Source organism: Phaethon lepturus, unplaced genomic scaffold, assembly GCF_000687285.1.
Source record: "Phaethon lepturus isolate BGI_N335 unplaced genomic scaffold, ASM68728v1 scaffold5453, whole genome shotgun sequence".
In the NCBI taxonomy this organism is placed as follows: Eukaryota; Metazoa; Chordata; class Aves; order Phaethontiformes; family Phaethontidae; genus Phaethon; species Phaethon lepturus.
Genome location: NW_010529612.1, coordinates 34,016 through 45,872, shown reverse-complemented (window position 1 = coordinate 45,872; position 11,857 = coordinate 34,016). Strand labels below are relative to the sequence as shown.

The 11,857-nt window shown below is 37.5% G+C and overlaps 1 protein-coding gene across 1 annotated transcript in view; it reads right to left on the bottom strand.

Moving 5' to 3' along the window:
• The window catches only part of VWF (von Willebrand factor), a gene marked incomplete at both ends in the record, with an annotated part of 112,785 nt that overhangs the window by 70,598 nt on the left and 30,330 nt on the right, over window positions 1-11,857 (bottom strand). The window contains 2 exons of the mRNA XM_010283982.1: window positions 1,462-1,600; window positions 5,843-5,946. Coding sequence (XP_010282284.1) covers window positions 1,462-1,600; window positions 5,843-5,946 — 243 coding nt within the window. The remainder of the gene's footprint in view (window positions 1-1,461; window positions 1,601-5,842; window positions 5,947-11,857) is intronic.

Below are 11,857 nucleotides of genomic sequence, written 5' to 3'. Positions count from 1 at the left end.
ATATGTATATATTTACATATATAGGTATGTATAATTATATATATTGTATGTATAATATGTACATATATATGGATATATGTACAATGGGCACAGTGTACATCTTAATACACATATATTAATTGATTTAAAAATGAAAACAAGACTCTGAAGCTTTAATGATAAAATTAAAATATAAACCTAGAAGTTTACTTTAGAAAGAAGAGTTAGAAAGCAACTTCCTTCAGTTTTGAGCAAAATGTTTGATGTCCATGTTTTCCAACTTGTACACGAATAATAATTACAACAATGTCAACCTATTTCTTGTGGGAAAATTATGTAGTTTTAATTTATTGATTTTTTTTTTAAGTAAAATATTTCTGAGATGCATGGAGAGTTAGTACTACATTTATGTGATTACTCATGACCATCAGGCCTTTTAGGTTTTTTTTCAGTATACACTTTTTAAGAAAAAGACCTTGTCTATAGTTCTCTCTGTTTGTCATCTGAGGAAAATAGATCTCGTTTAAATTTTAACTAGTTTTGTAGTAATGTATGTTATATAAGGCCTGTAAGACCTTTACACAGAGCTCTCACTCATGTTAGAGCAATCAGTCTTCTAAGGTAATCCAGCAGGCATCAAGGTGAGAGCATATTTCAGACCTAGCCTGAGACAGGTTGATCACAGTTTCCTGATCAAGAACTGCAAGGAAGAACCTGCTTCATGAAAAGGGTCTATAGGGAAAACAGTAGCCCCCACAAGAAACATGTCATTTTGTAACTGCAGAAGACTGTTGTTAGCAATTAGCAGTGGACCCAAATTTGCAAAGAAATCTTCTTTTGCACACACATTTTTACATACACAATGATTTGCATCTGTGGATGAGCCTTGATCTTATTTAACTCTAAATTTCTGGCTGCTCCCACAAATCACAAGTTGATACTACTGTGCTATGCCTTTCTCCTCTTTGCTGTGAAGAAAACAGATATTGTCAATGTACTACAAACAGGTTGGTGTATGGAACAGGACAGTGACTTTGCCAAAGTGAATGAGCAGAGTCTGTGCTCTGGATGCATTTAGAGAAAGTTCACCAAGCACTTCTTGTCTCACTCAGGCAGACAGTAAAGCCATCGCTACAGGATAATGAGGCTAGTGGAGGATGAGGAAAGATTGATTTATGGGTATCTACAGTTCCTTGTTAGTGATGAGATTCAGACAGCTCCTCTCCGTACCATGTTGCTATCTTATGTTTTATGACTACCAGTTAGATATATGACAATCTAACTCATTTACAGAACACAATGCAATCTTCAAAGTTCTCAAGGCATCTTTGAAGTCATTAATAAGCTCTGCTTTCCTCTACCACGCATCTGGCTTAGTAATTGAGAACACTTTACTGTGATTTATCTAAACATTGGCTTTCTCTCCTGGTATAAAACATCTTATATATTATCAGACAGCTTTGGTGTTTGACATGTTCTTACCTGAACTAATACATACTGACAGTTTCCTGGAAACTTGTATTTCAATCCATCAAATGTCAAATAATGAGCTGTACCAATAACAGTGCAGGTGCCATCACATATATGTTTGGTGCATTCCCACTTTCGACCATGGCACACACTGTAACAGAGAAAACAAGTCAGTGACAGTTATCATTATTTCCAATGTCTATAATAAGCAAGAAAATGCAAGGTGCTTTAGGCAAAGTGAAAGAGCAAAAGTATCTGCCTCCAGGAGCTCATGATCTGAAGCATCTCCAAGAGACACATAACTGGTGATAAGATACTATTTTGCCTTATTCTGCCCTTTTTCCTGGGCCTGGGTCAGGGAGTAACCTACTGCAGACCAAACAGGAACATTGTTCCCCTGTGTGTCTTAACCCAGACAACTGCAGGTCTATGAGGAACCTCTGCAGCTTTCTGTGTTGCTGTCCATCCTCAGGTATGTCCCCACCAGATCCTCTCTGTGTTTGGCTTTGAGAAGGTACTCTTAGAAGGCTCCTGGGCTGCTGGAATCCTTCTCTAGATAGATTTCCATACCTACATTACACTACTGTGCAGCAGATGACAATCTCTTTCATTAATGTAAATGAGCATATGTTAACATTGAGTGCATAAATCCAAATAGCATATTAATGTGTTAAGTGAATAAGCAATATGCTTCCCTATTTCTTACACGCTGCATGTAGGAGTATATGCTTTTTGAACTTCCCTGTTAAAGATAGTTCTAGACAGAGCCTGCTAGAATATTTCATAATACTATTAGTATTTTATTTTGGATATCCTGCTCTGCTCAGAATTTCCTTTTAGAAAAACAGATTGATTAACCTCTAAGGACCATTACAGGTTAAATATGAAGTATAATATCAGCAACGCTGTTTTTATTTGCAGTACTGTCCATTTTTTCTCATTGAAAGCCAAAATAACAGTAAATTTAATATCCAACTGATGCCAAAGGACATGCATTTACTCTCATGACCAACTTTTGGGACCAAGTAACCAGGACTGTCATTCCATTTCCCAGTGGCTTTTGTTCAGATTATATACTTAAGTATAATTCCACCCCTCTCCAAAGAGGTCTCTCTGTTCTTAAATTCAAGTCATTCCTCATGATAGTTTATCTGACCTAGCAATTGGAGACATTACCTCACAGTCTGACAAGAACACAATGTGCATAGGAATATTTCCTTTTCTGTACATAGGTACACATATACACACACTCTCTGAGGAATGTCCTACTGTGTGATACTGTCCCCTGAGGTCTCCTGTGGTGACCGAACCAGAATGTCTGCCATACAGGATAATTCAAGTTTGGCGCTATACAAATGGGTACTCCAAGCTAAGTCTCAGGTTATGCAACAGGAGATGTGACGAGACACCTGATCATGAAAGGAGATACGGCAATGGTTCAATGCCTGTATAAGTTTGCAAGTGATGTTGTCGAGGACACCTCCTAGACTTCATCACAAGTACAGAATATGCAAGAAAAAAAGGGGACATCCTGACATACACAGCAAAACAAGATGCTGCCTTGTTTTTCCTGGGTGAAGGGAATTCTGAAGAGCAATCAGACACAGGGTTAAGATCTTGATATCATTATACCCACATTGCTGCAGCAGCTGTACTACATCCACAGGCTTTTGATCAGTGAAATAAATTTATTTGCTAACTAGCAAGAGACTGAGGAAACAAAATAAAAAACAAGGTCAATTAAGTATAAAATCTGCTCACTCTTTTCTTTGTTATTAATTTTTGAGAATTAGAATAGCATCTGATACCATATCTAATAATCTAATCTAATAATAAGAATTTAATAATCTAATAAGCAATAGCTTGCTTGAGGTGAAGAAACATTCATCTACTAAATGCTATATGAATGCAGATGGACACCATCACTGCCCCAGGGATTTTCTAATCAAGCTCTGTAAGGGCAGGGAAAGGGGAATTCTATCCCTGCTTTACAGATGTAAAAACTCAGGGATAAAAGACCTGAAGCACTTTCCGAAGATCAAATTGCTAACCAAAAAATTCAGGTACTGAACCAAGTTCTCTAGTAATGCCTTAACCCAAGCATAAGCATTGTTTAATCTTGATAACACTTCACAGTATAATAAATATTGTGCAATACATTTTCTTCAAAGAATGAAATTTCAGTAACACAAAACCTGTTGCACCCTCTGCTATTAAATCTCTGCTAATAGGTAAAGCAAGACCAAGATTTTGTATATATGTGCACGGACAGATTATAAAGTATAGGGTGTAGCAAAATTTTGAATAAAAAATTTCTGCTGTGTACTGCTTCATAAATGTTATTCCAAAATTTTCACTGAGCTCTACAATGAATTCCCAATACATAGCATAACAAAAGTTTTGCCACTAGCTTAGACTTGGAGACATTCCGTTGTTCATGAATTAGGGTCTCCCATATGTCAAGTTGAATGTAAACGCCAAATCTGACACCTCTGGCTCATATATTGCATTTGCAGGTGTTCACATCTGGCTAAGAACAAGTGAGAATGAGAACTCCTGCAACAGCAGTACAAAAAGCAAAAACAAAAGAAGAGGAAGATCTGATCTCCAAAATGCAGACTCTCAATTCTTATTAATTCTCAAAGCAATAGTAATTTCCTATATCACTTCCTAAATGACATTTCACTGTATATTTGCTGAGAACTATCATGAAACTTTTAAAAGTCACATAGTTCAAAAAAGCTTGAGTGACATTTTTGAAGGGACCTTATTTCCAATTTTACTTTCACATTCAAGAAAATACCTAAAACAAGAGGAAGAGCTATTTATCAATGAGAAAATGCATGATTTCTAACACTTTCTTGACCCTGATATTGAAAAAATTCTATGTATTAGAGGAATGTCACTGACAATGGTATTGCCAGAAACAAAAAGGCAGTTAAAAGAACGAAGCAACAGGGATATGACTACTTTAAGATTCACAATTATAAGCATGACTAAAATAAAAAGACTGTGCACGGTTATTTTGAAGAATCTTGCAAATCTCATAACAACGCCTAGGAGTTTTACACCTTACTGTTCTTGTTTCAAGAAAATTTTCACTGTGTCTGTTCTTCAGCTGAGTCACTTTTACTGAGTGACTTCTTGGTAAAACTTGAGTGACTTTTAAGTCTCCTCCATCTTCCTGCCTTCAAACCTACCTTTACCCAGATCTAATTGTAGTACATGATTCACAATGTAATATGTAGCTGCAAAGGAGAAAAAAAAAAAAAGAAACAAAACACTGGAAAGTCAATATTTCCATATAAAATCATAAAACTTTCTATCCAGGTCTAACTTACACTACTTAGGAGCAGTCCCACTAGTTTAAAAATACAACACTTGAAATCACTGTTGCTCAAAGATCAATGTATAAAACAAAAACCAAACCAAATGACTCTTCAGTGGTGCTGATTCTCTGATCCAACTCCACCCAGTCATACAGAGGATAACAGAAACACTGCTCCTGGGCAGGGACATTTAGGGTAAAATGTACAACAGATCCTGAAGTCTAAGTTCAAAGAGCTTCCACACTGGTGATGGCTGGATGTCCTATACCTTGGACTCTTCGACCTCTGCAGCAAAGGGCCACCATTCCTTCCACAAGCACACATGGAGAGCAAAGAGCACCTCTCCAATGCAGAAGGAGTGCTGTGCAGGCACAAACCAAAAATTGTACAGCAGGCAAATACCTTATACCTCACTCAAGCCTGTGCTGAGGGCTTCCCTGCATGTCAGTCTCACAGCCCAGCACTTACCTTTGAACCTACAAATTCTTTTTCAAGAACCAAACAGGACAGATGGAGACATGGGTAAAAGACGCAGAGCACTTACTCTTTTCTTCTAAGAAGATATCACCAACTCCCTCTTTCTCCTGCCCCACACCCTCTCTTTTTTAAAAAAAGATATCAATCAACTGAGCACTCATTTAAGATATAAGAGGTCAACTCTGTTTCTGCCTGATTCTTTAACATTTTTCTGAAGAGCTTCTGTCAAATTACAGCTGGCATATCACACCCTTTCTGCTGATGCATGCTTCTGATTTGAAGGGCCCTGGACAACAAAAAAAGGGAAGCATGACAGCAGAGCTTAGCAACAAAATGCAGTCTCCATTCCTCCCTCTCCAGAGGAGATCCTACAGTGTTATCTTGCTTTGCAAGATTAAGGAGCAAATCCACTAGCTAGTGGCTACAGAGGACCTGCACAGACATATGGACTATTTGTAAGGTACTAGGTAGAGGTTGCCTGGTCTGCAATATTAAAACATATTGCACTGGTCTGATGTGACAGACATGTTTAGAAACATGTTAGGCACCCTAGAGAAAAACAGAAAAATGCAGTTCCAGTGGCTCACCAGGTGTTGCAGTCATTAGTCACTGTCTCTCCCTTGGCATATTCTCTTCCATTGTGAAAACATGGGCATCTCTCAGGAGCAACACACTTGTTTTCATGTCGCACCTAAGCAAAACACACAGTTTGTCAGCATGCGAGCCAGGTTTGTCGGTATGGGCCAGTATGCAAAAGAGTAAGCACAAGAAGATGTGGATAAAGAATAAAGGAAAGGATAGAAGAAATGGTTCAAGACTATCTAAGGTAAGAAAGGTACAGCATTGCTAATATTTTTTCCCATTAACATAAATAGAGTTACAGGTACATAAACTACAGTCTTGCTTCAAGGGCTGAACGCCAGCTTAAACTGCCAGGAGAATAGATTAGATTATAGAAGAATGTCATGATGATAAAGTCTAATTTGGCAAAACCCAGGATGCAGTGAAGATAAAATAGGCTAATGTGAATATAGAGAACAGGTGAATAGCACACGTTTCTCACACAACAAACTGAAGGATAGCCTACCAGAAAAGCAGCCAGACCTAGGGCTCAGCTGGGTTAAAATTGAAATATGAACACTGAGGAGGAGATAAGGAGCCTCAACGTCAGAAGAACCCACATGCAAATGCAAATTCTGTTGTCACAGACAACAGCCCCCAACAAAGCCCAACCCCCCCATCAACTTGCCTCTGAAAATTGCAGTAGTCACTCATTTTCTTTCAAATCCCTACTTATTTCCTAGAAGGCAGGATAAATATCAGTCCACTTGAGACATTATTCCACTCACAGGCTCTGTTGCTGGGAAATAGGTCATTATGTTCTGTCTACAATTTTTCCTTTTTTAGTTTTACCATACTGATCTTAGTTTCTCTTTGTATGACAACAAACCATTTGTCCCACTTAAACAAGAAGAACAAAAAAAACCCCACAAACAAAAAAACAACTAATACCTTTAGACTATTCAGTTTTTTCCATTCCTTTTCCCTGTTTTTTTCTGTGATTACTCCCTTTCCATTTTGAAGACAGACAGTTTTAGAGAATCAAACAAAATCAGGGCTGGTTATGCTGTTTTTCACTTGGACGTGGTTCTGCAAAGCCAGGGGTAGGTTTGGCTCCTGCTTCATAGACTACAGAGATGGAGCACACTTCCCCTCCCTCTCATTCAAAAGTCACAAAATATCACTTTCCCACTTTAAACTCTTTCTCTAAAATCATTAAAATAGTTTATTTTTTACCATTAAATATGGGCCAATGAGATCAATGTAGTCTGAACGCCAGGTTAATAACGTAGAATAGCTCTGCCTTTTCCTATGGGGTCCTAGAATTGCCACAGGGAACTACTAATAAAAAAGATTTCACAGCCCAGAGACCCTTTATTCATATTCAGCTCCACATGCTCTGTGGCTTATGGAGAGCTATATTATGCCAAATAAACTCATGCCGATAGAAGCAAGATGGAAACAAAGAAATGTTTTTCTACATGATAGCGCTGGGGCTCTGCTTCAGACTTAATCTCCACAAAAGACAGGGAGAAAACAGGCCAAAGAATACCATATGTTTCCGAGGGTGTTTAATTCCTTCCTTCCTTCCTGGTGGCATTCATGAAAAAAAGCAATATATGACTTCACACTTACGGCTTTATTTCTGAATTTTTCCACAGTGTTCAGCAACACAGGTCACAAGAGACTTGAGGGCTAGCCTCTGGATACAAAACTTGGGATTAGGCATGTGGTTAGTAAAAGAAGGATTAGGACCTCTTCTACTTGTTCCCTCACACATCAACATGAAGGTAGTCACAGCCTACCCCGATTCTAAAAACTGAAGAGACTGGTATGGGTATTTCCATCACAAACTACCAGGAAGCTACTGTGAAGCAACTGTTAATCCACTGACAAAGAGGGAAGACTACCCTGTCTGAACACTGCAGAGTGGGTGGGATTTAGAGAGCCGGATACAAATACCCAAGGTGGAATTTGACCAGAAGACTAATTATTTTTGCTGCAAAACTCAATGGGTGATAACTTTGTTACTATTAACACACAATCTACTGGTCATATTGATCTCACCCCCAAAAGCTGGTATATCTGGCAACTCGATGCTATGCTATGCTACGTTACAAGTTTGTTGAGTGCAGGACCATAATGGTACTACTGGGCTAGTGCCTGCTCACAAGCAGATGGATTTTCTACAGAAGTCTCTCAATCCATCAATAGATAGCATTTAATACAGGAGATCTACCAGTCCTGAGTGCCTGAGGTAGTGGGATGCATGAGTGTTGGGGAGGCAACCACAAGAAAAGACACAAGTTTGTAACAAGGACCGCTGCTGTTCACACCATCTCACACCTGTATGATAATGCTCCTGAGAGCGCATCCATGGGATTATAAGTGGTTGACTAGCTGATGAAACTACACCTTACTTGGGGATCTGACAGAAATAGCCATCATTTCCTTGCCCTGTCTCATTAATTGTTAAGCCTTGACAAATCTTGCAAAAGGAAGGACAATATTACATATTTCAGAATCTCTAAAATTCTTCTCCCCTAAACTCTGCCTTGATGAGGCTAAATTTTAATTGCTCTTGGTCAACACAATTTTGATGACTATCTCACTGTCAAGGGAAGCTCAGATTTTCTCTCTGTTCCTCCTGATACACCTAAAGGCTTCAGCACAAAGTGAGCCAAAGGTAGAAAGGAGTAAGGGATTAAGTAAAGGAACCTAAACAAATTAGAACCTAATAGCTGATACCTTTTAACTAAAACAGTCTGTCACTATTTGCGTGCAGATGAAGACAAGACAAAAACACGTTGGGACAGACCACTCAACATGTGCTGTTTTACAATTGACTTTTCTTTCTTATGTTAGCTGTATGCTTTTTATGCTTGTTTTATGAAGCATTATTCTTGGGCAGGTGTACATACCAGAAAGTTGGTACGCACCTCCTCGTGAAGACTCATGTCATGACTCAACGTCATCTTGTTATATAAGGTGTGTATATATATCTCCCATATGCTTATGTAGTATATATAAGAAGATTATATTGTTATATTGAAGAATATACAACAGACCTAGCAGAAAAATCAAAATAGCACTCTATTAAGTTTCTGTTGAAAACAGTTTGGAAAAAAAAACATTTCTAACTTTTCTGGTTAAAATGTTTTTTCCTTTTTCTACTAACATAGCATAGTTCTAGAAATAGTTTTATTTCAGCAGCCAGAATATAACAAAATATTTCATTTCAATTTTAAACTTTAATTTTGCTTCAGTTGTTGGAAATTGAAAGAAAGAAGTTTTTTAGTTTTGAAGTGTCTAGTTTTTGTGCTTTCTGATTGTTCTGCTTCTCTTTTTCCCCAGAAAGGTGGTTAACACTCCATTTGTATATTTATTAATATTTTCCAATGGGAAAAAAATGGAATGCAGTAAACTAATCTGAGAAAGCATATTTTTCCCCACACTTCTGCACATATGTTATGATTTATCTTTTCTGCTCTGCAAAAGGGTGACAAGTATGGAGAATTTCCCACCCTCCAGATGATCAAAGACAGAAAAAGAATTACTTTTCATAACATATTGAACATTATTATTTTCAAGAAATCAAAATTATATAAAATATTAAGTCAAGATGAACGGGAAAACTTATTTTTCAGTTGAAAGAAATTAGTTTTCATCTGCATTTTTCTGACTGGGGAAAAAATCAATTGATTGATTGGCAACTTCTCACCCCAGCGAATTTTCCAATTCAAATCTAGGCAACTGCAGCATCATGTCCATGAACAACCCTTGATTATTGTTTTTTATTATTTTTCCAATATGTAATTCAAAATTGAAGGTTAATTTTGTGCATATAGATTTTAGACTATGGATTCCTCTGTTTAAGACCTATAATCCAGCTAACTGATCTGTAAATATCTCTTTATATACATAGGAATATTACATATTAACTGCTATATAATTGTAAATTGTACTGGAGAGTTGCCTATGCAAACTACATATCTCTGTGTTTCATGATGGTATGAACCATTTTAGAGAAGCAAAAAAATGAATTTTTTTTTGCTAACAAGTTATCCAAAATGATTCATATTTTTATATGCTACTGTACTGCAAAAGAAAAAATCTTCAGTAAAATGGCACAATTTCTTCCAGGGTGATGATATATGCAAATATTTGTTCATACAAATGTTCACTAATCTGTTATTTCCCATAAACATTCCTACAAACAGTAGCTCACCTCCGTAAGTGCTTGTAAATTAAGCAGGATTACAGAACACCAAGAAGGGAGACTGACTGGTAAAAGAAATAGTAATACCTTTTTCCGATCCCTTTATTGCTCAGGTCTGTTGGTAGAAGTCTGGAAAACACAGACTTTGTGAATTTGCAGTGCTTTCCCTCAGTGTGCCCAGAGTCTTTAAGGTAGAAAGAGGCAGGGTGGAATGGAGAACCTGGTCACCACCCCAAATCCTTCTGTCTTTGGCAACTGATGCTGGGAGCACATTGCAGAGTGCAGAAATAAGGAAAAAGCCTCCCACAAACCATCCTGGTTAGGTACTACGGGTGAGAAGGAGGAAACTGCTCTTTGATAACAAGCTGGCAGGTCCCCCTGAGTCACACGTCAGGAGTCTAACGCGTGGCAAAGAGCACGCACATAATGAAAACACCAAGCTTGATCGTGCCTTCGCATGGCTGTGCTTACAACAAAATCGTCTATATATTGGCTTCTCCCACCCTGGCTCTGAGAAACGCAAATCTCGCAATCTTTATTCCCTGCCAGACGAGAAGCTAATGAGAACGAGCAACGATAGACTGAGTTTACTGGAAGATTGAACCATACTGTCATCTAGTGGACAAAGAACTTATTTTATTAGTTTCTTTTAAAAATACTGTGTCCAATTCTTCTATTCAAAACCTGGGAAACCATCATCTTGATTTCAGGAGTATGTTTCACATCACTGCAGATTCAACTGGAGTTTCCAGTTCCAAAATGCCATAGACTGCTTCTCCTGGCAAGAATTTTATGAAACAACTGTTTGAATGATAGTACCAACCTACTGAAAAGGAATATGAGATTCCATAATAAATGTGAAGGTTAATTACTAGGAAGTTGTTTTGGAGGAGTTTGGGTGGGATCCCCCCCTTTTTTTTCCTGTTGAGTAGTTACCATAATTTGTTTTCCGTGATTATCTCTAAAATCTGGTATTACCCTATCCTGGAACTGAAACCAAATCTCAAGCCCCTTCACCAAATCAAAAAGATTTGATTGTTGTGTGCAGAGAAAGACCTATTCACACTGTAGCTCTTGAAACTTTACAGGTACACAAACTTTTGTAAGTTTACTTATCACATTATTATTTATGAATATTCTTCTCTAAAAGAAAAGACTTAAAAAATGAAATGTGAAAAAAAGCAACACTTGTTTTTAAATTGTGCTGAAAATTGGCTCAGTGTTGATACGAATACCTTCAAATTTCACTCCGTATTTTTCACTTCAGACCTATAACATACTTCACAATCCTGAAATTTTGTCTACAGCTGTCTTTTTATGCTGCAGTAGCATATATTTACATAAATGTGTGTTTACGAGCAAAATATGGTAGAAAAGTTAAAAAAACTACATTAATATTAATGCTAGAAATGACTGTGTTATGAGAATTCTTTTTGGTTTGTTTTGTTTCTAGTAAGACAATGGAAGGAATTTTGAGGGAGAAAACACCTGTATTCACATAGATGCTGAAAAAACAACACACCTTTATAAAAATACATGGTTACAGGCAAAGTTAATTGCTTTTTTAAATGCAATTTAGTGGATGAAGTAAATTAATTAGAGCTGAAGCCAAAACATAAACATGCATCTCAACCCTAGAAGTAATAACCCACACCTTATTTGCTAACAGTCCATGTCCAGTGCATGTTAATCTCAGCCTGCAGCTTAAGCAGGTATAAAAGAGTTCTGCTGGCCTCACTATTTCTGATACAAGCCAGGATGCTGTTGGCCTTTTTGGCCACCTGGGTACACTGCTGGCTCATGTTCAGCCAGCTGTCAGCCA